The 24,708-nt window shown below is 55.5% G+C and overlaps 1 protein-coding gene across 7 annotated transcripts in view; it reads right to left on the bottom strand.

Annotated features, from left to right (window-relative positions):
• The window catches only part of SCN5A (sodium voltage-gated channel alpha subunit 5), an 87,970-nt gene extending 70,967 nt beyond the window's left edge, over window positions 1–17,003 (bottom strand). For all 7 annotated transcript variants that reach the window (XM_033863707.2, XM_033863709.2, XM_033863711.2 and 4 more), the window contains exons 1-4: window positions 16,731–17,003; window positions 14,088–14,206; window positions 6,947–7,036; window positions 5,491–5,619 (exon numbers count right to left, since the gene is read on the bottom strand). In XM_033863707.2, the coding sequence (XP_033719598.1) occupies window positions 5,491–5,619; window positions 6,947–7,036; window positions 14,088–14,206; window positions 16,731–17,003 (611 nt within the window). The remainder of the gene's footprint in view (window positions 1–5,490; window positions 5,620–6,946; window positions 7,037–14,087; window positions 14,207–16,730) is intronic.
• Window positions 17,004–24,708: the final 7,705 nt, after the last annotated feature.

Here is a 24,708-nt window from a genome sequence, read left to right as displayed (position 1 = left end):
TGCTGACAGACTCACTCTGCCTATCATTGTGGACCTCCAGGCCCTTCCACTCGGCTCAGAGTTTCTGAATCTGCCTTCAAGCTCTGGGGTCTGCAGGGAGGGACTTGGCACGCTGTGACAAGGGACTCAATGTCCTCGGGTCAGCCGGGTCCAGCTCTGACTCTGGGCTGACACCAGCTTCCTCTCCATCCACTCATGGGGCTATTCCTTCTTTATGGGGCCCCGTGGACGAGGCCTGCTCCCTCCTTACTCTCCACATCCTTTCAGAGCTGGGAAGTCAGCAGACTCCTTCTCAGCAGAGCTTTCCTTCTGTCTACACCAGATCCTTTCCATCGTGTGGTTTCCATTCCTTCTGCTGGACGCACTGCAGCTTGCAAATCTTTCTTGGGCGCGACAGTGAGATGCAGCCCTGTGTTCCGGGGGGCGTAGAAGTCACCTCCCTTGTTCTGGCCCATATACATCTACTGATTTAGTCGAAGCTCCCTCTCAACTTTTGATGGCTATTCTACTTTCTGTGAGGGCTCTGACCCTCAGACCTCTGTCCCACACTCTCCTCTCAGGCTTGGACTCTCTGTCCAGACATGGTGTGGCCATGGGACTGCCAGGTTGAACCTGGACCACTGCCGATGTCGCTGTTACATGGAAGCCACAGTTTCAGCCTGTGGATGGCTCTGGATCCATTTTCTGCTGCTACTCCAATGGGTGTGGCCTGGGACAAAGTTTTCTTGTTCAGGACACTGGCTTCAAGGCTGTCTCTTCTGGTTACAGGGAATGGGCAGAGAACTGTGCCAAATGGAGAGGGAACCAACCGTCCCTGCTTCAGCCTCTTGTCCCTTCCAGACCCTGCCTGTCCTCTCGTGTCTCCAGTGAAGCCCTGCCCATCTGCTTGGATTTAGCCTGTCTTCGCCTGTCCCAGTGTAGACCCTGCCTTCCCCACCCCCTCAGGGCCCCCAGCGCTGACAGTGCCCTTTGCTCAATACCTGCTGGGCATAGGAAAGCTGAGACCCCAGGGTATGTGCTTCCGGCAGCCTTCAAGGCCAGCTGTGTGGCTGAGAACAGGCTGGGGCCAGTGGTTGAGTGTGGGTGAAGTCAGGTCACACGTGGGAGAGCAATACTGAGGGGTAAGAAGACTTGACGGTGGGGCACAGAGCAGGGTGAGGACAAGGTGTGTCTGTGACCGTGTCTGTGACACGGGGGCTGCTGCCTCTTTTACTTGACCCAGAACCTAGTGCCTGGCTACTTCCCGTTTGGGGGCCCTAGACCCCCACCAAAGCCTCTCTTGGGGCCCCGGAGAATGGCAAGGCAGGAGAGACCCTGTATTTAGCAAAGGGCCAGCTTCAGCAGTGGCCCAGGTCAGGGTGGAGCTCTGCTCCTGCCAAGCTGGCAAAACGCTCCTCCAAGTCCTTCTACTCTTTCTGCTGTGGCCAAGCGGCTGGGCAGGGGCAGACAGCTGCGGGGGTGGATCATGGGCCCTGACACAGAGAAAGCAGCCGGTGGGGGGTGAGAATTCTACCCCATCACACCAGCCCCAGCGCAGGAGGGAGCCTTTTGGAGGCCGAGGAACCATGAGGAAGGCAGACCCTGGCCTTCTTCCTGCTCTGCCCCTATCTTGCTGTGCAGCCCTCCCATTCCATGCAGACGGCCCCTCCTGGGCTGCCAGGCAGAGGTACAGACAGCACAGCACGTTAGCTACTGCGGTGATTGCCACCCTCTCCTCTCTGCCCTCCCTCCCTTCCCCTCCATGTTTGGTTTCCATAACAACCCCAGAAGGTGGGAGGCTGCGCTAACTAGCAGGTAATGCCCAGCTCAAAGGGGGCGACAGGAAGAGCTCTGGCTGCGGGATTGCAAGTGGAGCCTGGCAGGCTTCCTGGCACCCCCTCCAACCCTCCACAATTCTAAAGTGGGTGGGGTTGGGGATCAGGTGGAGGCCTAGCCAGAAACATCAGAATAGGGGTGCTTCTCAAGGTTACGAGTTAGGAGACTTGGTTTGAGCCCCAGCATTGCTGCTGATTCATTCTACAATTTTAGGCAAGTGGTAGGCTCTCTTTGAGCCTCGGTTTCTCCATCTGTAAAACGGAAGGTGGGATGGGGAGTTTCATCGAATAGAACTTTGTTGCCACTTTAGGCTCCTCTGATGATTCTAAGAGCCCCTTATTATTGAATCATTTTGGCTATAGCAGAACACTTCTCACAGCATTACCATGGCAGTAATTCATTGTTTTCATAAGGTAGGAGCACTGTCCATCAGAGTGCCAGGCCAGTCCAGCCCAGAGCACAAACCTGGTGTGCCAATGGGCCCAGGCAGCCCCAGGGGAAGTCAGTGGACCATTTCCGTGAGACGCTCAGAAACCTGGAAATAGTCTCGTGGCCTCTGAGGCCCCGTTCTGCTTTTTCTCGCCTGGTTCTGGTCCAAAGTGAAGGCAGAGGGCTTGGTGAGGAAGGGACTCCTGCTCTGCGATTCCCAGTGGAGGGAGACGTTTTCTGCGGGATTCCACGGGGACTGACCAGCATGAGACAGGACAGGAGGACTGGCTAAGGGCTGGATGGGGAGGACTCAGAGCAGCTCCCAGAGTCGTGGGCTGAGGACAAGCCAAAGCCTGGCTCCTGCCATCAGACAAGGGGCCCGGGTTCTGGGAGCATTGCTGCCATGACACAGTGCTGCTGAGGCTCCAGGATGGGAAGGTAGAAAAGGCTCAGGCAGATGCTCTATCCTCTTGAAGCCCCTTCCTGTGACTTCGGGCCCTCAGGGGCCCATGGATCACTGCCCACCGCCCCCCCACCCCACCCCTGCCGTAGGGCACCTTGGAGCCTGGGCCCGCCTTAGCCATCCTACTCCATTCCCATGAGTGCAAGCCCCTGGCTCTGACAGAGAATGCTCCCCCCGTCCTCACACATCAGACCTGCCTCCCAACTCTGTGTTCTCAGATGATGATCCTGCTTCTTACCACTGAGAAAACAGAGGCAATCAGAAGAGAAATTCCTCCTCTCACTATCGGCTCTATCAATCTACCTCCACTGCCACTTGAAATTCTGCCTTCCCTGCTCTTACGGCCAACACTCCACCCAGTCCCTGGATTCCTACCCCTCGGGCCAGCTCAAGGGCTTTGCTCCTGCAACTGCCCCCTCTGCTCCATCACCAACTTCCCCTCTCTCGTGGATTGTTCCCATCAACTTGCAACGATGCCTCCCTTCTTTAAAGGTCCTCCCTTCACCCATCCTCCCCTCTGGCCACCACCCTACTTTGGGTCCTATTTTAGAGCAAACCCCACAAAGCAGATGGGTACATTTGCCTACCCCCGCCCCGCCCTCTTCCCACCCTCCCTCAAGCCTTCTCTCATCAGCCACGTGTCCCCCACTCCCCTGGAAGCCATCTTGTCAAGGTGAAAATCGTCAACCATTTTTATGTTGTTGACTTCAACGGTCCATCTTGGTTCTCACCTTCCTCAGCCTCCTTGTGGTTTCTTTCAAGTCGAGTCACACTCCCCCGCTGGTTTTCAGGATACTGCTCTCTCCTGGTTTTCCTCAGCCCTCCCTGGAGGCTCCCTCCAGTTTCTTTGCTCCATTCTCCTTTTTCGGGACTTCAGGATGTTAGAGCGTCCCAGGGTACAGTCCCCAGGCGGCTTCCCTTCCCTGGCGACACTCCCAGATGATCTCATCCGGTCTCCTGGCTTTAAATACCATCTGTATCCCGACAGCTTCTAAATTTATACCTCTGAGTGGACCTCTTTCCTGAACTCCAGGTTGGAAGATCCAGTTGCCGACTCGATATCTTACCCTGGATGCTTTCATACCTAATACATTCCAGACCGGATGTTTGATTCTTCTCCTCCCTCTGTTTTCCAGGCCAACGAATGGTCGCACCAGCCACCCAGCTGCTCAAGCCAATAGCCACCCTGAGGTCTCCTGTCAGGCCTACCTTCAAATATACTTAGAATCTGACCACGTCTCTCACCTTCTCACTGGGACCCTGGTCCCAGACACAATCCTCTCTCTCCTGGCTAAGAAAATAGCCTCTGAGCTCCTCCATCACTTCCGCCCTTATCCCTCCACAGAGTCCTGTCCACAGAGCAGCCAGGGTGATCTTCCTAGAATGTAAATCAGACCACGTCCCTCCCTGCTTTTAACCCCCACAGGCTCCCATCACACTTGGCTTTGATCATGGCCTGTAAGGCTGCACAATCTGTCCCCCACACCCCACTACTCTTTCCCTTGTTCACTTAGCTCTGCCCAGGCCTAAATCTACACTGGCTTCATGGCAAGCGGTAGCCTCTCTCTGAGCCTCAGTTTCCCCACCTGTAAAACGGCAGGCTGGAGTCAGCTCACAAGCAGCGTGCCTAGAAACAGGGGTTCTGATGCATGTTCTGACCACCGGGCAGAGAGCACCCCATCAGCAGGGTCGTTTCCCTCTTCTCCTCTCTCCTCCACTGCATGGATGAGCTCAGAGCCGCTCACATCCAAGGGTAAATAAAGACTTTGTCATGAACAGGTGGGTTCAGTGAATCTGATCCTAGAAAGTGGCAGTTGAACTAAACCTCTGACACCACCCAGCTCAACACCGACCTTTCACCAGTGGGGAAACTGAGGCTCTATAAGAGTAGGGAGTATAACCCTCATCAGCTCTGCTCTTGCCGAGGTGCGGTGCCCAGCCCTGCACACACTGGGTTCTCCACACACATCAGGCTTTCATAAAGGGTTTGACGGCTGAGCCCCTGACCATGACTCCTGCATGGGAGGCCTGCCCTAATCGTTCATCCCCACCAGAAACCAGCATCCGTTGCCTGAGACATCCAGAGTGGCGTGCCTCAACCCAACCCCTAAGCAAGGGTCCCTTCCCTGGCAAGGAAGTGGGGCCTCAGCTGGCATGGCAGCAGGCCTGGGGTCACATTTGCTTACTGTGTCCCTGGCATCAGTTTTCTCATCTGTAAAATGGGAGTAAGGAACCCCCATCCAGGTGACCTCTCTGGCTGGTGTGAGGACCCAATGGATCATGTCAGTGACCAGGCATCTCACAATGTGCCAGACATTGACTCTCTGAGTGGAGACTGCAGCCATGCTGGGGCACCTGGCATAAGCTCCTGGGGATGCCCAGCCACTTCTCCAGCTCCTTTGCTCTCTTTCCTGCAGTTTAAATCACCTTGGAATCCAGATCACTGTTCATAGTGGTCCAGAGATTTCAGGTTGTACCATTGGTTTCCCTTGACAGAAACAGCAGAGGATACTAAACCAGAATCTTAATGAAGTTCCTTGAGCAAAGGGCTGCCACGGAGCCACAGATGAGCCAGGGGGCCTAACCAGCATGGCCGCGTGAGCTACTCTGAACCCGTCTCTCCCCACCAGGGTGAGCCGAGGGCCTCCACGCCATCTTCCTCCTGCAGAGCTGATGTTGCCTCTGCAGGGAGGCAGAGAGGGCTGGGCAGCCTGGGGCCGGGAGTGGCGCCCACGCCTGTCAGTGTGGCCACACCCCGCACAGCACAGGGGCGAGGTACTTACGCCATGACGATCACACTGAAGTCCAGCCAGTTCCACGGGTCCCGAAGGAAGGTGAACGCATGCAGGCAGAAGCCTCGAGCCAGAATTTTGACCAGACACTCAAAGGTGTAGATGGCAGTGAAGGTGTACCTGGGGAGGAGAGACCGGTGGGCTTTCTCAGGGAGGGTGAGGCCCGCAGGCCAGGCTGGCAGGAGACCTATGCAGCTTCCCTCTCGAGGGCTCTCAGACCAGGCTCCCAGCAAAGCCCCCATGGCAGAGCTGGAGTTGGGGGCCGGAGCTTCGTTCCAAACACCTGGTCAACTTATGCATCTTCCCGTTTACTCAGCGTTGTGCATGCCCATGTGAACCCTCCATCTTCTGTCTCTCGGTTGTCTTGATGTAAGAAGACCCTCCACGTATCTCCTCACCCCAGCCCTGGGGGTCCAGGTACACAGGCATACGGTGGCCACTGTGGGACAGTTAGGACACTCAGAGTTCTGGCCCCTCACTCTTGTTTGTGGATCCTCAGTGATGGGAGGCTTCTCATCCTCAACCATCTACAGGTAGGTGGGTACAGCTGTCTACCTTGGGCTCGGAAAGGGGGTTGATGTTCTAACACTTGAGGCTGGGAGGTTGCTGTTCTCTGTGTCTGGGGTCAGCTGAGCAATCCCAAATGTTCGGATGCTGGGACTGCGGCCCACAGGGCCACAGCCATGCTTGTCTCCAGGTCTTAGCAGCTGGATGCAGACCCCAGCACCGGCCGTGCTGCTGGGTCCTGTGTGAACAAGGAGCACCACCAGGCAAGCCACTTAGGTAAGAGAGGCTGTCCCCAACATTTCATTGGTCCCCTAAAAACAAGGCCTGTTGGGTTCCACTTAGAACCTATGGGTCAGGTACGTTCATGTGGGAAGAAAGAACCAGGCACAGTTTTCTAAAACTGTGCAAACGGTTATAGGAAGCAGGACTTAGGGAAAAGAGGCAGCAGAGTGTGGTGTTGAGGTCGGAATAGTCCTGGGCCTTTTCCCGGCTGCCACGCCCCCTAGCTGCAAGGTCTGGGGTGGTTACTTCTCCAGTTTTGTCTCTCATCTGTCAAATGGGCATAGTGTCTGTACCTGCCCTATGGGGTTACATGATGCTTATTGCTCCAGGATAGTGGCTGGCATGCACTAAGTGCTCAGTTATTAGTAGTATTGTCTCAGAGCCTTCTCCAATATCATCAGTCCTCTTTAAGGTGGGTCAGGGGGAAACCCTCACTTTGCCAACCTGGAGAGCTTCCTCTCCTGAGGACATAACTCAAAGCATGAATTTGGCAGGACTGGAAGCAGCGAAAGAGGGAAGGGCTAGGGCAAGGACCACCCCCCCCCCCACCAGGTGGGTGAGTCCCTGGGCCTCTGCTGGGGTAACTTTGAGGCCAAGAGTCTGGAATGGAAAAGGCAGGGCGGGAGGGGCTGGCTGGAGAGGCCCTGAAGATACTCACTCGACATACTTGGTCCAGGGTGGAGGGTCGCGCTGGGCCATGAACACGCAGTTGGTCAGGATGGTACACATGATGAGCATGCTGAAGAGCATGGCGCAGGGTCAAGGAAAGCCGCCTGCAGGGGGCCGGACAGGCTGCCACCGCCAGGGGGTCCCGCCCCAGGTGTCGGCACCGCCAGGCCAGGGTTGCCAGATCAACGAGACAGGGGCTCCCAGGAGACACACTGGGGCTCTGCCCAGTCCTTGCCAACCCCTCCCCACCGAGGCTGGACACCTGCCCTGTTCCACAGCCCCCGACAGGGACCAGACACCTGAATTCAAACAGCAGAGTCCCTTGTAGGGCCCATCCTGGAGAGAAGGGACGAGGGGCCGGCCCCCAGATCTCAGAGGTTTTTACCCATGGCCTAGTGGGAGCCCTGTCCTTGGCCACAATTAGAGGGAGATGGGTGTTTATAAACAGCTCCTCAGGCGCCACTGTTTCAGGGAGAGGAAAGCCACGGTGGCAGGGCCCCGAGTTCCCTCCTCCACTTCTATGGGAGCAGGCCACGCTGACCTTTGAACTAGGACCTCTGCCAAAACGTTCATGCCTTGTCCGGACACAGTGACCTGAGGGGAGGCAGGGGACCACATCTCTGGCTGCTTCCTCCTTTGCACATGCTCTTCACTCGTGGCCTCTTCTCCACCTAGTACACTGCTTCCCTCCTTCAACGAGGGCCTCCTCGGAGCAACCTGCCCTGACTTCTTGCTTGCTGCACCCCCATGGCACCAGGCATCCCTCTTTTAGCATGTCTGGCTCCCTGAATGGCAGTGCCCATCTGTCACCACCAGAAGGGGAGCTCTTCAAATGCTGGGATTGCGTCTCGGGCATCCTCTGGGCCCTTAGCCTCACGCTGAACTGCTCCAGGCCTTGTCTGATCCCTGAGTCTTTTTTTTTTTTTTTTTAAATATATTTATTTATTTTTGGCTGTGTTGGGTCTTTGTTGCTGCACGTGGGCTTTCTCTATTTCCAGCGAGCGGGGGCTACTCTTCGTTGCGGTGCGCGGGCTTCTCATTGTGGTGGCTTTTCTTGTGCAGCACAGGCTCTAGGTGCACGGGCTTCGGTAGTTGTGGCTCATGGGCTCAGGAGTTGTGGCTCGTGGGCTCTAGAGTGCAGGCTCAGTAGTTGTGGCACACGGGCTTAGCTGCTCCGCCGCATATGGGATCTTCCCAGACCAGGGCTCAAACCCGTGTCCCCTGCATTGGCAGGCGGATTCTTAACCACTGTGTCACCATGATCCCTGACTCTTTGGCTCCAAGTCCCAGACACTGCTTCAGGCTGAACAAAGCTCTGACTGACCGCCATGGCCTCCCTTACCTCTACTGGACCTGCAGAGGAACAAGGGCCAGACCCTGGGCCTCTTGTGGGTAGGGGCACCCCCGAGAGGCCCAGCCTAGAACAGGGACACTCTGCTGCCCCACAAATCCTCTCCCCAGCCCAAGAGAGGAAACTGGGCCTCCCTTCCCTGCAGCTGCCCCCAGGCTCACCACCTTGTCCCGGCCTCAGCCCTGCGGGCAGCAGCTGCCAGCCAGGCGATTCCCACCGGAAGCCCGGGAGCTGCAGTAATTGAGCTCCGGGGGCCTGCCTCTTCCCTCCCCATCACAGTTCCACCCTTTCCCATGGCTTGGCCCAGCCTCGGGCCCGATGGGGAGCCCCATGCAGTCAGACTGGAGATGGGGCTGAGCTGGGGTACTGACTTTGGTGGCCCAGCTGGAGAGAGAGGTGGGATATCTCAAGGAATCTAGGTGAATGCCCTCCACACCTCCAGCACTCCTTCTAGGGAGTCCAGGGTATCAGGCAATAGCATGTCAGACCTGGCCCCCAGTATATAACGAATTCTCCAATTTCTCATCTGAGATGAGAGGGGTCAGGTTTTGGGACACCCCAGGGTTTGGATACTCAAACCAGAGCTGCTCAGCTCAGCGGCCAGGGCCTCAGGGAACCTTGATTCCTCCCCGGCCAGAGGGTGTCTCTCCAGACACCGAGGTCCCTCCCTCAGCTTGGTATCTGTGCATCCCTCTGCCCGGGGGAGGGTCTCCACGGCCAGGCCTAGTTCCTCTCCAGCTTTCAAGGGTAGGATCAGATACCCAACTCAGCAGCCCTTCTCCCCTATACACGTGCGCATGTGCGCACACACATTCCCGTTCCTCACACCCCAGCTCCCTGCCAAGGCGTTCCTCACTGGGCAGTTAACAAGCCCCTCAACCAGACTTTATTCATCCCCACAGATCCATTGCTAAACCAACTGAGGATCAGATGATTCCTGAAATATGAAAGTAATGATGCTAAGAGCAAGACTCCACCAGCTGCTGTTGACTTCGGAAATGGAAGGGGGCCAGAGCCAAGGATTTCCCGTAGCCCTCAGAAAACAGAAAAACCTAGAAAACAGACTCTCCCCTAGAGCCTCCAGAAATGATTGCAGCCCTGCCGATACCTTGCTTTTAGCCCAGTGAGAACTTTTTTGGGCTTCTGACCCCCAGAACTATAAGGCGGTAAGTCTGTGTTGTTTCAAGTGGCGAAGTTTGTGGTAGTTTGTTACAGCAGTCACAGAAAACGACTGTGGGTACAAACCCCAGGGTGAAGGGCTCTGTAAAGTGTGAGCAGACGGCCACCCAGGAAGAGGAACAGAATTATTTGTCATTTTTAAGAACAAACCTCATGTGAGCACATGTGCGTGGCTCTGTGCGGGAGATAGGGAGGCCTCTTAGCCATTGAACTGCTCCAAGATAGGGTATTATGAGAAACCAGACCCGCCTCTGGCTGGGCTGGGCAGGAAGGCTTCCTGGAGGAGGCATTTAGACAGGCACTGAAGGTTGGTTAGGGTTCCTCCAGCCGTCAGTCCTGGTGAGGCTCAGAACTGGGGAGACCCCTGTCTGGGGAGCCAAGCCTCTCCCAAGCCCTCTCTCAGTGCACACACCACTCATAGCTCTCATTAGAGAGGAGAAAAGGTCACTTGGCAGACAGCAGCAGTGCGGACAGGCCGCCTTGGACCAGAGGACTTGGCGGGACACAGACAGAGGTGAATCAAGGTCTAGCATCAAGACTTAGGGAAGAACCAGAGTAGACAGCCCTGCTGAGCCCCGCTAGCCAGGGCCTGGGTCACACGGTGGGAAAAGACAAGTGCTCCCTGAATGAATTTTGGCTTTTCCAGACACAGCAATGGAGGGTGAGGTGCACAGACTCTAGTCTCTGCCACCTGACTGCTCAAAACCCTGCCTGGCTCTCCTATCCTTGAGGACAGCCCTTCCATTATTCTCAGTCTTTCCTGTGTATGTGATCTTTTCCTACCTAGACTGAGCCTTTAGTCCCTGTGACTCAGCCCAAGCATCCCTAGGTCCCCCATGGAGCCACGCACACAGCCAATACCAGAGAGATAAGTCAAGTGTACTCCTGGCCAGGGCACACCTGTTTGCACTGCCTGGTGGTTTCAGGCCGATGATTGAGCTGGTTTCATGTGTGGGCAGAGGCAAAGGCCAGCTCTCCGGGGCTGAGTTCAGCTGAACATCTTCAATCCTGCCGTGTCATTGTCCCCAGACACCCACTCCCAGCCTCATAATTAAAATGCCAGCAAGGACTGCCAGCCTGGGTTGTGGGGAAAGTCTGAAACTGGGGCTGCCTGTCTTCAGATCCTAAGGCATCAAAGAGAAGGGAATTAATGGTCGGGGTATTTTCATATATTTGTGCTATTAAATTAACACACACACACACACACACACACACACACACACACACACACACAAACATGTGGTTTGATTGCCCATTTGAATCTTCCAAGGGAATGTGGGAGGATTTTGTGAACAGATCCTATGCACCCAGGAAGGCAAAATGCTGCTTGCCATGAACGTGCGGCCTCTCTGAATGTGACTGCAGTGGAATTTGGCGTTCTGTTGGTTTCTTTTATTTAATCCTGGCAGGAACACATTCTGCAGGATTATAACAAAAATACTTCAGAAAAAAAAATTCTACATGCCCATATTTACTTTTTAGGCAACTTCCCAGGGACACGCTGCAAGCGTGGAGCCCAGAGCAAAGCTGAACTGAGGTATCGCACGATCACCAGCATGTCACTGGGAATGCCTGGATTGTCGCAAGTGAGCGGGCTTTCTTTCTGGAGAGCAGGGACTGCATTCCTGCCCCCTCGTAAGTTAGTCTTTGCCCCTACTGCCCTGTCCAAAGGGCCTGGCACAGAACTTTGCACACTGGGGACTGAGATGTTTGAATGGCTATAGAAATGTAGGCCAACAATCAGTTTCGGTTTTGCAACATGAAGAAATTCTAGAGATCTATGGCACAACAATGTGCCTATAGTTAATATGACTATACTGGACACTTAAAAATGATTAAGATGGTCAATTTTATGTTACATGTTTTCTACCACAATAAAAAAAAGTGTAAATGGAGAGAAAGCTCCTAATTCAAAACCTGAAATCTGTGGGCATTAGAAACGCACGGTGACTGCCAATGGGCATGGGGTTCCTTTTGGGGTGACAAAAATGTTTTGGAATTAGAAAGTGGTGATGATTGCACAACCTTATGAATATACTAAAGTCCACTGAATGGTACACTTTAAATGGTACATTTTATGGTATGCGAACTGTATCTTGATTGAAAAAAAGGGAAATGCATGAAGAGCTTGTAGATTTCTAGGCCTCACACTGGTGATTCTGGTCTGGAAGGCGCTAGGAATCTGCATTTTTAACAAACTTCCCAGGTGCCACTGGCAGACTGACATTTGGAAATGACTGCCTTAGGGCAGTGTGTGCAGAAATCATGGAGACCTTCCTGAAATGCGGGTTCTGGGCCCAAGTTTCAGCAATTCCTTTAAGATCCTTGTGATACTGCTGCTGCTGGTTGGTGTACCACACTTTGATGGCAAGACTCAAGGACACAGAGGGGCTGCTCCCAAACCCCACAATCCAGGTCCCTCTTCTCCCTCAGTGCCCCCCAAGCCCGCTAAGGGGCGCTATTGGAGGCCAGCAGTGTGCTCCCACCCCCAGGCAGTGGAGCGTCAAGGCAGCTGCTCAGAGCCCAGCACAGGGCCTCCCAGATGCTGAGCCACTTCCCTGGGACAGCTGCCCTGGGACACAAGGTCCACCTCAGTGACCTCAGGGCCAGTCCTGCCGGGCGGAACCAGCCCTACACAGCCTCAGTGCCACCGCTCGGTGGACCCTCTGGCCAGGCTGGGGACTGCATTGCCCCTACCGCCTCCCTGGCCTCAGCTGCCCCATGGCCCAGCTTTGCAGGAGCCCTGGGGCTGCAGCTTCATCCCTAGGGGCTGCAGTGGCTACCAAACAGAGCTGGGTTGGTTACATACCTGGAGGAGAAGCCCCAGGTGGGAGCCGGAGCATGCTTTCGGGGACGCCACGCCCTTGGAGTGAGGCCGGAGACAGGCTCAGAGCAAGAAGGCTGGCCTTTCCTCCCGCTGCACTGCTCTCACCAGGCTATGCCCACATGCTGGCAGAAATGACAACTCCTCGTGTGGTTGTCTAATCACGCTGAGGGGACTGTAAAATTCCCAAGGGGGCAAGGACAGTGTCTTATTCAGCTTGACACCTCCAGGGTGCCGGGCAAAGTGCCTGGCACCTACAGGGAGCTTGGGAACAGTTGCAGAATGGCTCAAAATTAAATCCAGGACCACCCTTGCCTCATAAAGTAGGATGCAGCTGTGAATGGTAGGCTGCCCCTGAATATAGTCTCTCCCCACAGTGTCTGCCCACCCTAGAGACCACCCTACTGACGCCACAGCCATGGCCTGCATGGGCTGGGAGCAGGGGGTGGTCCCTGGACATACATGTGTCTCAGCATCTCCATGAGAAAGGCAGGAGCCAGTTGGAGGGGGCTGGAGAGCGTCTGCAAGCAGAAAACAAACGGGTCCCTGGGGCCCTCTGACTGGTCCCTGGGTTTGGAATCCGGCACCGGGGCACAGGTGGGCAGACAGTGGAACCAGGAAGGAGCATCCCTCATCCCTGCCTGGACAGGAAATGTCCCCCGAGCAGTCAGCATCTGTCTCTGTTACTCAGTCCCCCACTGAGCAGCTGTTTTCCTGAAGCCTCCTGCCCTGACCAGAGGTTAATGGGTGAGACCTTCGCCTTCGCCTCAGAAGAGGTCCATCCGGAGGGGGGAACTGAGGGGGGGCCTTGGGGAGCTCTCGGGCCAAGCCACCAATCTAACAGCTCATCACACCACTGAGCCCAGCATCATCGATTCAATTAACAGGCAAGTCAGCTGCAGCTAAAGCAAAGCTGCCCAGGCCCTCACAGTGAAACACAGATGCCTCTGACTCCACAGCCAGATACCTGCCCCCCCGCCCCCAGAGGCTCCATGTATACAGCCAGATACCTGCCCCCCGCCCCGAGAGGCTCCATGCATAGGGCCCTTTTTCTGAAGTCCAGAGAACAGCCGTTTCCCTGTCCCATGCTCGACCCGAATGGGGTCCTCCTAGGGCCCAAAGACCAGTACCCGTCCCTTACCATACTGCAGCCGTCCCAGAGCTCTCCTCCGCAGCCTGAAGATTTTTTAGGTTGTGGTTTATGTAACTTAACGCTAACCAGAGTTCTTTGAGATACTCGGAAACTGCAGACATTTTGTCAACACCTAATCAAAAAGCAAGCGATGCCTCCCTTGGAAAAGGCCCACATGTGAATAAACCAGAGGCCTCTTTACTGGGAAGCGTTTTCTCCTTGGCTGAGCACCGGGGACCTGCTTGAGGTCCCAGCCGGTAGGCGGGGAGGTGCAGGCCCGGGGGTGCAGTGGGAGGGGACATGTGGAGCCAAGACCAGAACCAGGGGACACTGATCGGCCTCATTTCTTCTGGGATCCTCAGTAGCTGAGCTTCTAGGACATTTCTCTCCTGAAGGATCAGAGCCGAATCTCCCAAACTTTCATGGGTCCACGATCCCCTGGGATCTTGTTAAAATGCAGATGCAGATTCGGGGTGGGGTCCGAGAGACTGATGTCCAACTGCTCCCAGGTGAAAACTGTGTGCTCGTCTGAGGACTGACCGGCAATCAGCACCACCCTCAGCCCTAAACGCCCCATCCACCACCCGCCCCCCTCTCCCGCCCTGTTTGGGGCCCACACAGCGGGGACGGACTGCCAAGGATATGAATGAACGAGGATCTTCACGGCCGCTCTCCGGATGGGGTGGAAGGGGCTGAGGACATACAAGGCGTTGGTGGCACTGAACCGGAAGATGGTCTTGCCTTTGTTCAGGACGATGAAGGTCTGTGGACGGAGAGCTGCTTTAGGTCGGGTGGCAGCCCTTAGGCCCTTATGGAGGACAGAGGCTTTTGGGGGGCAGCTGTTGGCTCAGAGCCCTAGAACTCTGGAGAAAGGGTAGGGTGAGAGGAAGAGGAGAGGGCCTGAGGGAGAGGTGGCGGGTAGGGGCAGTCGGCACATTTGACAGGTGAGTGGACCCTTGCTGGGTCACCCACGGCTGGGGTGGGATGAGATCAAGTTTAAGGGATTGTCAGGTTGGGTGGATTTAGTTTCGTTTGAAAATTACAGTCCCAGCCAGAAGAGGCCTTTCACGATCCTAGCCGAGCTGTTATCATAGCGGAGGCCAGGACCCCGCTGATGCCCCCTCCTTCCCCTCTCCCTTCTGACCCCTCTGTGCTTCCCCATGAGGCCCACTGAGGAGCGAGGGTCTGATAAGGGAGCTGCGTCAGCAGGGAGGACTAACGGGTGAGAGTAGGGATGAGGAAAATGCAGAGCCCAGCCCAGGAGAGTGAAGCTTTCCCGGGGACCGTGTCTCCTGGAGTCCAGACAGATGGCAGCCCCACCTGACCCCAGAGGACACAACCTAGTGTCTTCCTCGGGGGATCATGTGCAGCCCAGGGTAAACCCGCTCCCTGTGCTTCCAGAAGATTCTATCTACACAGCTCAACGGGGCATTTGAGCGGACAATGGGTGCTAGAGGCTGAGCCACGAGCACATCGAGTGGGCATTTGAGCCAGATGCCACCCTTGAGGACAGCAGTCCATTCCCCCTGCCCTGGCTCAGCGGGCACAGCTGAGGTGGCATAGCCTGGGGCTGTGCTTCTCCAAGGGCTGAGCTGTTGAGATAAGGTTCTTTTTACTCGGGGCTGGGGAGAAAGCTGACCAGAGAGATGAGGACTGAAAGTTCTGCTGTGGTGCCTGAATCACCCGGTGGGGCTGCAGGCAGTGTGACCGGGGGTCAGCACGGGGAGACGGGAGGTTAGAGACCAGAATCCTACCTGGGGCCACCACTCAAGTGTCCCCGTTCACAGGGACAGGAGAGTGTCCCTGACTCCTCCCAGGCTCAACTGCCACCAGCTCCCCAAAGCCCAGCCCAGCCCTGGCCTACTCTCAGCCGGGTCCCCGTGCCATGACTCCTCCTGTCCCAGCTAACTTCAACCCCATCGCCACTTTGATGCTCCACTCAAACCTTGACTCGTCCCCAGCTGCGGCCTTAACCCGACCCTAATTCTCACTTCCAGCTCTGACCAACCAGGACCTAGGCCCACCCAACCTGACTAATCCCAATGTCTAGTCTAACTCTGACCCCAACCGTGGCCCCAGGCCCCCACCTTAACCCAGCCTGAGTCACTCGAACTCTGGGGGGAATCGAGACCAGGTTCAAGGTCTCTTCTCCCGCCTGTGCATATAGCCTGGGTGGGCTTTCCTTCCACCTACCCACTCACATGTGCGTGTACACACGGAGACAATTGGCACCTCTCCCACCCTCAGACTCCTGGTCTCCTGAATGCAGTCTCATTGCACAGTGACACACAACTCAGACGCCCGGTGACACTGACACGCAACACTCATACCCGCCAGGTGCTCACATTCACTTCCTCAGCGCTTCCTCAGCCCTGGACCAACTGCAGTGACGTGGGTAGGAACCATCCTCCTCGGCACCCAGCCTTCTGGGGAAAGGCCTCCCCCAAATTCAAACCCGCCTTCTTCCGGCAGTGAGGCCCGAAGTGTGGGCAGCTGGGGTGGGTACCAGGCCTCTGCAGGAGCCCTGCATGCCCGTGGTCTGGCTGGGTGCAGGGCTGAGCACACGGTCTTGAGAGGTGAGGCCGGGCAGGGGACCCAGACGGGGGAACTGACCTCCTGGGCAGAAATCCACACCTGAGGAAGCCTGGGTTACCCTGCCCTAGTGGACAAAAGCCCCTTCCTCTCCCTACACTCAGGAGGGACAATGGCAGGACCACCCCTCCCTACCCCTCTCAGATTTCCCACTGGCCATCAAGGTCCCATCACCAGCCCACAAGGCCCAGGATGCTGCTGCCGTGGCCCCCAGCCTGAGCTGTCATTACACAGCCAGTGCCTAGCAAATTCCGTGGGGTGGGGGATGGGGGCTACATGCTGTCTCTGGTTAGGAGAGGGATCACATGCTGTGCTCTGGGGCCCAAATTGGACTCAGGGCCCGACTCCAATTCACACATACCACGGGACCGGGAGGAGTCCTCCAGGGGTGAGAATAATCTAACCACAGATGATTCCCAAAGTAGATACTCCACAGGGAGGCAAGATTTCAAGTGTGGCTGCCTGCTCTTTCTTTCATAGCACCAAACCATCTCAGGCTGCATAATTCTGGCCTTTTATTCTGGAACTCTAACATTAAGGTGATGGGAATATAGATCACTAATGACTCACTCTCCCAAGGCCCAGGGAAGCCAACCCCAAACAGAGCCCCCGTATGCAGGTGAGGCCCTCTCGCTGTCTGCTGTGCTGACAGGGATGCTGCAGGGAGGTGGGGGTGGGGGGTGGGCAGCAGTCACCTTTTGGGTGCTATAGAAGGGGTCCAGGTCCTCCAGGGGCTCCCCAATGAGCTCTTGGGGTGGGTTGCCATAGAGATCCGGCAGCTTTTTGGAGGCCTGCAGGTCCAGCTGGGGCTGGGGAACCTCCTCCTCGGGCAGCCCGTCTTGGCTCTCCTGCGAGGCGGCCGAACCTCGGGCCTGCTTCTCTGCCATGCGCTTCTCAATGGCCGCCAGAGACTCCCGGGTGAACCTGCGGAAGCTGCTGGTGACCCGAGGTAACAGGAAGTCTGCCATCTTCTCATCCTGCTTCTGGGGCACAGGCTGTCCTCACGCTACCTGCAGGGAAGCTGAAAGACACAGACATGGGGCTGATGCTGTGCCCACGGCCAGGGGTCAGGGTGGCCAGACCTGGGGGGAGTGGCTGGGCTGGTGGAGGCAAGGACCAGCACCTTGGCAAAGATGCTCCCCACCTCTCCACAGGCTCACTTGGCGGATGCCGGCCTGGGCAAACCCAGAGCCCTCCAGGCTCCAGGGAATGCATGGGGACCTGCAGGAGGGTCGTTCCTCCCTTTCCCATCCCAACGAGCACGTTTGAATGCAAGTAGGCACGAGTGACTGGGTCATCGGGGACCCTTCATTCTACCCCACTTGATATAAAAGGGCACACTCACACCTTTTGGTTCCTTAACCAAGCCCACTCTGAGACACTTCTCACAACTGATCCCGACACACCCTGGGCTGAAGGGGACACTCCATGGGGCAGGGAGGGGGCCTGTCACCTTTTTATTTCAGATCTCTGGCCAGGCTGGTCCTGAACAAATGAAGGATGGAATGAATGACGAATACGTAGATGAGGGGCAAGGGCGTTAGAAGATACCCACTGCTGCCCTTCCTCTCAGCTTGTCTCTTCTACAGGAAACCCTGGGACCCTAGGAGGGTGATCAGAGCCCTCCTGGGCCAACGTCCCAACCCTGGGCTTCTTTTTCAGGCAGATCCTCGGCCTGAGTGGTGGGACCAGAGGGTGGGGGACAGTCTGTCTGGTCTTCCCATAGCACCACGCGCCTGCGTGGGGGAGGGTGCCGAGACTTCACCTGGGGCATGGAGGTTCCAACATCTGGCCACTGAGGGGGTATCTGGATCTGCTCACCGAGGCCCAGGCAAGTCCTGCAGGTTTTTGGCAACAGCTGGGTAACAACCTGGCAGCTGCCATCCAGATGTTGGCACCGCAGAGCTGTGTACACAGCTGCCACAGAGCCCCCTGAGAGGATCTCAAAGAAATCCCCAGAGTGAGGCATCCTTCCAGAGATGGAAAACGCTGATGGAGCAGCCCAGACTCCTCACTCCCCTCCTCCTGAGTCTGAACAAACCAGGGCCCATCTCGAGTAATAGCAGAACCAGAACATGGTGACCGCACTTCCGCTAGGACGTCCAGCCAGCAGCTGCATGTGACGCCAAACAGGGAGAATGTGGCCCCCGGTGGCCTCAGATGATCCAGGACCTGGTGTGAACAGGCTCTGACTCTGACACGGAGGCCGGAGAATGTGTACCCGACTGCCCCACCAAAACAGGATGTGGTCGGCGTAGCTCCTGACTGGGACGCCACTGCCACTAGGAGGGGGAGGCCGTGTCACTAATTACCACATCAAACCCGGGCAGGGCCGGGCACCTGTTGGAGATCTCTGCCAAGACAGAATCCCTTTCTGTCAAAGACAAGCTCTGCCTTGATCTGACTCCTGGGACACATGTCACCAATGACCCCAATGAGTGGCTGCCACCCCGACCCCTGCACACACCCCGCCAAGGGCCCAGGCTCCAATCACCGTGAAGTAGGCACCTGGCCAGGTAACAGGTAAACAGTGAGCAAACACAACACAGCCGGGTCTCAAAAGGCCGCCTCTGGTCCGCAGGGAGATGCAGCACGGAATGTGTGAACGGAAGCCAGAGGAGAGAGGTCCCGGGACAGACACTGTCAGAACCACCCCATCCTTCAGCCTCTTGTTCTTCTGGTTCACTCCAGTAAAGTTAAAGGAACATCTTTGTTGAAAACAGCAGGTGAAGGAGTAGATCCCTATTTAATAAAAGCCTGTCCCTGTCTAACTCCATCTTTGCGTGAATAAAGAGAGGCGTCCGTAATACTCGCCACCAAACATGAATGGTGACGTTTTTTCCTCGGCTGGTGGAAGTTTAGGTAATTTTAAACTTTCTTCTTCGTGCTTTTCTTCAGTTTTGAATTATTTATGATGATCTTATATTATTTTTCAAAAACAATAAAGTCATTATTCTTTTTATTAAAAAACAAGGCAGCCTGGATGACAGCAGCCCCTTCCTTGCAGGGCAATCCTCTCCACTGTGAGCCATCACTAGTCCTGTAAATCAAGAAGTCTCCTCGTTTACTTGGAATTATTTCCTAAAAATAGTGTTCTCTGTCTCACTGTATCCATCTGTGTCCACATGCCTGCGAGCGTTCTGGAGACACGTGGACACCCATGGACCTAGGGCCCCTGGTACACAGCGGCATGTGTGTGTGTGTGTGGTGGTGGTGTGTGTATGTGTGTGGTGTGTGTGCGTGCATGTGTGTGTGTGCGTATGCACGCAAGCTTGCACCTGCATATACATCTGTTCTGGTAAAGGTGCTTTTAAAATTTGTATTGAAGTCAACTGTTCATACAGATTGGTGCCCAAATCCTAAGTGTACACACAGGTGGATGAATTTCCACAGACTGAACTCGCCCAGTCACTAGCGCCCAGGTCAAGAAATGGATAATTTCCAGTCCCTCTGACTGGGGTTCCCCTCTAGTCAGCAACTGGATAACCACTCTCCCGACTGCTAACAGTCAGGAGACTAGCTTTGTTTGCCTCTGCAGCTCAGAGGAACCTAACAGACCTCTTGGAGTGATGGGGAAAAAATCTGGGGGGAACTGCATCTCGTTCTCATTAACCTCTATCTGAACTTTAACATTTCCTTCCATTACGAATGCAGGCAGCAAGATGGAAGTGTTAGCGATACCTGTGACCAATAGAAATGCAGCTATTTCTCTGTTCCATTACAGGGGCTGCAGTATCTCAAATAGCATTAATGCCATGGCTACTTCAAAATTACAACACTTATTAGATATTATTATTTAATATAGTAATAACGAAGCCCCAATGACAGGGCCCCAGGTCCTCGGAAGGGTCTTGCCCCAGCTGGCCTCCAGCAGGGCACCAGAACCCCTGGGACTCGGCAGTTTGTGAAAGCAGATTCCAGATGAAGTTCCCTGCTCCCCAGCAGCCAGGCAGCTTCAGGTTCCAAGGTAAACCTGCCAAGAGTGTCCTCTGTCTCTGGGTCCCCACAGGTGGCTCACTGTGAGTGGGTGGGATCTGTTTTCTCCCTTGTTCTCCCACTGCCTGCACCTGGCTCTGGCCCTGCCCTTCCTTCAGCAGCTCAGGGCCCACGCCCTGTTGAGGCTGAGACTGGCTGAGCCCTGGCTGCAAGCTTTCTGGTGATGCCAGGGTAAGGAGAGATCGGGGTAGACCTGAGGACACTCCAGGCTCAGGCCCAGCCATACCCCTCAGGCCTGGGAGGGCAGGCCCCCAGCTTTGCAGGGAAGACCCACTTCTGGCTGGGGAAGTGCAAGGAGCCTCTATCTCACACAGCTCCATCACGTAGGGGAGCCTGGACGAGATTTGACTCAAAGATCACACAAAGATCATACTCTTCTAGATGCCGGCACCCCATGACTCTCACCCTCACGCAGGACAGCCTCTCCACCTGCACCAGCTTCTCCACCAGCAACAGTCTCTCCATCTGTACCAGCATCTCCATCTGTACCAGCTTTTCCACCTGCACCAGCTTCTCCACCTGCAACAGTCTCTCCACCTGTAGCAGCTTCTCCACCTGCACCAACTTCACCTTCACCAGCTTCTCCACCTGTACCAGCCCTACACCTGCTCCCCAGGCTGGGACAGCTTCTTCCTGATGATCCCTCTTCTTGGGCCAGTTTCCCCTGTCCTATCGGTGTCCCCTGAGCTCTAGGGACCCCCTACTCCATCTTGTCTCAAGTTCATCAGCTTCTGTTACTGGGTGCATCTCTCCCTCAGTTCTGCTGGCTCCTGAGAGTCACTGGGAGCAAACTGTGAACCCTCCTTTTCAAACTGGCTCCTCCTGACACTGGCCACAGTTCCCTAGCTCCACCAAAAATCAGGCCTCCATCCCCAAGGCCACGGCCGTGGGATGGGCCTCCTGGCCCCAGCTGGGACCAGTCTGATCCCATTGCCACCGGCCTCCTCCCTCTTTCCCTCCACCCACCATGTGCAGCTCCCACCACTTCCTAGTTCAGACATTGCCAAACACTGTCCATGCCCTGTGCAACGGCAGAGCCACCTCATGCTCCCCTCGCTACACCACCTCCTCCAGGACGCCCTCTCTGATTGCCCACCCACACTGACCTCCCTCCTTTGGGTCAGGAGGCTGAGCCCCACATCCAGCCCTGGATCTCTTCCTGGCCTCGGCTGCTCTCTGACACTTGTTAGCGTGGGTCTGGTCTCCCCAAACATCTTGGAAACCTCATCTTAGGGCAAGGCTGGGTCCCCCCTCCTCTGAGTCGCTGGCCTGTAGGTGTGGGAATTCACATCAGGGCGGAGATGCTGTGGGGGGAGAATATGGACTGTTCACACCAGAAACTGGACCACCCCAGACTGTCTCATCTTCTTGTCTCCTCCTGAAAGACGATTTCCTGAATGCACAGGGCACACAGCTGGTGCTCAGTCAATGGTGGTTACAATGCCGTGACACAGGACACGACAGCCCGGCAGCCTGCAGTGCAGCCATGCAGTGCTGGGGTGGAGGAGGGATGCGCAGGACTTCCCTGGTTTTAGCACTAAAATTCCTGCATCCCAGATGCCCTTCAGTCCTGGACAAACCAGGCCAGTTGGCCGTCCCTGGGGTGAGGAGGGACCAGACTCCAGCCTAACCCGTCCTCGCAGCCCCTTCCTGCTCACTCCCCTCCCGGCTCCTGAAGGCAGTTCCTGAGTCACTTCTGGCATTCTGCTCGCCTTGGAATCGGAGCCTCTGGAACGCAACAGGCAAAGAATATTCTTTGCCATGTAAATTTATTCAAAGAGCTCTGTGGAAGTGATTCCCTGGCTTCCTAGAAAATCTCTGCTGGCTTCCTCTGCTCTGGGCGCCTCCTTCCCGCCCTGCAGTCCAGGTGACCTCGGGCTGGAGCACCCACAACCCTGGGCACTAGTTCCACCTGTGCCCTTCCACTGCCCCTCAGTCCTGAGGGCTCAGGGAGAGGGTGTGGGTGGCCCTGAAGCAGGGGCTCACTCCCCACAGGTGTGAGGAGTATCAGGAGCCACTTCAAGTCTCCCTTGAGAACCCGCTGAAACTAATCAACACCTCAACCCATAGACTCATTTTGATGACTCAGTGAACATTTAATCAGCACCCACTGTGTGCATGGCCCTACAAATGACTTCTTAGAATACTTTCCTTCCCTAAGTGATGGGTCCCAAATCAACAGGTGTGATGACAAGAAAGGGGGAAAAGTCATCAGCAAGGAGAGTATGGTAGCTTTTAAGGAAATTTCTACTCGGTCTTGTTGAGGTTGGCAATGAGGAAATGCCCTGGGCCAGAGAACCCAGCCCTGTGACCGGGTCTGCTCACCCCTCTTATCTCTGGAAGACTTCCTAGTCCTATGCGGGATAGGGGCATGGTTAGGGCTATGGCTTGGAAGCAAGACTGCCTGTGTGAACCTGGGTCCTGGCCACTTGTATGTTCTTGGGCAAGTTAACTGATGGTTCTCTACCTCAGTTTTCTCATAGGTAAAATGGGGTTAATAATAGTACCTATTTCACAGGGCTGTTCTGAGGCATAAATGTATTAATACTTGCACATGCTCAGCACACAGAAAGTGTTCAATGAGTGTCATTTGCTATAATCATTGTGGCTATTGTTGCCATTCTTTTTCTCCTAAGAAATCCAGCTCAGAAGACCCTTCTCTGAAAAACCTTGTCGCTGCCCACACCAGTCCTCCCCGCCTGGCTGGCCCTTCCCTTCTCTGCGTTCCTGGCACACTGCGTTCCTATACTGGCTTCATCACAGGGTAGAGTAATTTGCTTCCACATCTGCCTCTCCCTCTGGCTGTGTCCTGAGCTCCCAAAGCACAGTCTGGCCTCAGAGAGGTGCCTATAAGGGCCTGGTGAATGAAGGAATGAACGCATGAATGAATGAGTGCCAGATTAACCTTCCTACTGCCCAGCCACTAACCCACACTGTGACCTTGGGACAAGGTCACACTTACCACTCTCCCTCCCCCCTTTCTGGACCTCAGTTTCCTCAACCATGAGCTGGGGTGGGTCATCCCAGCAGCATCACTTGCTCGTTATGTGCCTGGGACTGCGCTTATTCCATCCTTATAACAATCCTAGGAAGAGGGGACGTTATTATCCCCATGGTACACATGGGAAATCTGATGCTTCGGTCTGTCTGAAGCCAGGCCTTAAGCCTAACCACTGCACGACATTGCCTCCCACCTCTGAGGACATGGAGAGCAGGGAGGAAGGGTCAGGGCTATCTGTGGCCTGCCTACCTGGGCTGAGTATGTCTGTGATCCTCGCTCCAAAGCTAAGAGCCGGCCCATCAGCCTCCTCTGAGGCTGGCCCTCCCTCTTCGCAGCCTGTGTGGCCAGATGGTCCCAGGGAGACCTAGCCAGTTTCTGCCCTTGTCTCTCCAGCTCTCCACACCAGATAGAGCTGCCCAGTCCCATAGGAAAGCCACTCTGCACCTGTGGCTAGCGAGCACCTGGCAGGTGGCTAGTGCCCATCCAGATGTGCTGTTGTTACATCCACACTGGTTTGGAAGGCTTAGCATGATCAAGAATGTCACCTATTTCATTATTAACTTTTAAATATCGATTAAAATTTAAACTGGTCATATTTTGGATATATGTACTGGGTGAAATAAAACATATTAAAATTAATTTCACCTGCTTCTTTTTACTTTTTAAAATGCGGCTAGTAGAAAATTTTAAATTGCATATGTGACTTGCATTTGTAACTCAAATTATATCTCTATTGGATGGCACTGTCGTAGAGTTCCAGCCACGGGGCCCTAAACCCTTACAGAACTCCACCTGCTTTGGGGCTGGGCCTCAGGCTAGCCTGGGGGTGGGGGAGGGGAGGGAGCAGAAAACGGAGGGGAGGAGGGCTGGAAGGTGGGGATGGGTGGAAGGAGGGTTGGAGGGCGGGGATCCCACAGGTTGGGATGGTAGGGGGTGGGGGGAAGGGAAGGAGTCGACAGTGTGTTTCAGGCCATCCCTCCTGCCCAGGCAATTATATGCACAGTCCTGGCTCTCCCGGGGTAACCGCTTGGACAAAGGCTCAGCGGGGGTGCCAGCTGGTGCCCCTGGCCTGTGCATTCAGGTCCCTGCTCCCAGATCAAAGGCACACTGGCACATCCCTGTGCGGGCAGGGCCTCAGCTAACCGGCTCCCTGCAGGCATTAACCCTGTCCAGTCTGGACCCCAGTCCTTGGGAAGGGGGCGAGGCATCGTGAAGGGGCTTTCCTCCTCTAGCTGCCATCCCAGCCCCCAGCAGTCTCGGGAAGTCCTGCAGAATCATCCCCATCCCTCCCAGAGGTGAACACACCCACCCCAGAAGCCGGGGATGCCCTCATTTACATGCATTTGCATCTCATTTATTCCAACAGTCAGGCTGAAGCCGAGGCTAATTCAGCTGACAGTAAAACCTCCCCCTCTTGCTCTGCTGAAGTGATTCTCCAGGCAGGGATGAAAAGGGGGTCCCTGAGACCAGGCCCCCTTCTGGACTGGGAGCTGATGGAAGAGCTGTATGGAGGGAGGGGCACTTTTGACCTGAGCCCTGAACTCAGCCCAAGCCTCCTTCCTGCCTTTTCATCCCCTTCCCCATTTAAGGATGGGGACCTGGGGGCTGGGAAGTGCCAGTTCATCCCATTATCTCATCTGAGTGTTCAGTGGTGTTTTGGTGCCAGGCCAGGGGAA

This window comes from Tursiops truncatus, chromosome 10 (genome assembly GCF_011762595.2).
Source record: "Tursiops truncatus isolate mTurTru1 chromosome 10, mTurTru1.mat.Y, whole genome shotgun sequence".
Classification (NCBI taxonomy): domain Eukaryota; kingdom Metazoa; phylum Chordata; class Mammalia; order Artiodactyla; family Delphinidae; genus Tursiops; species Tursiops truncatus.
Note: the sequence above shows the minus strand (reverse complement) of the source record. Positions and strands in the feature narration are given on the sequence as shown.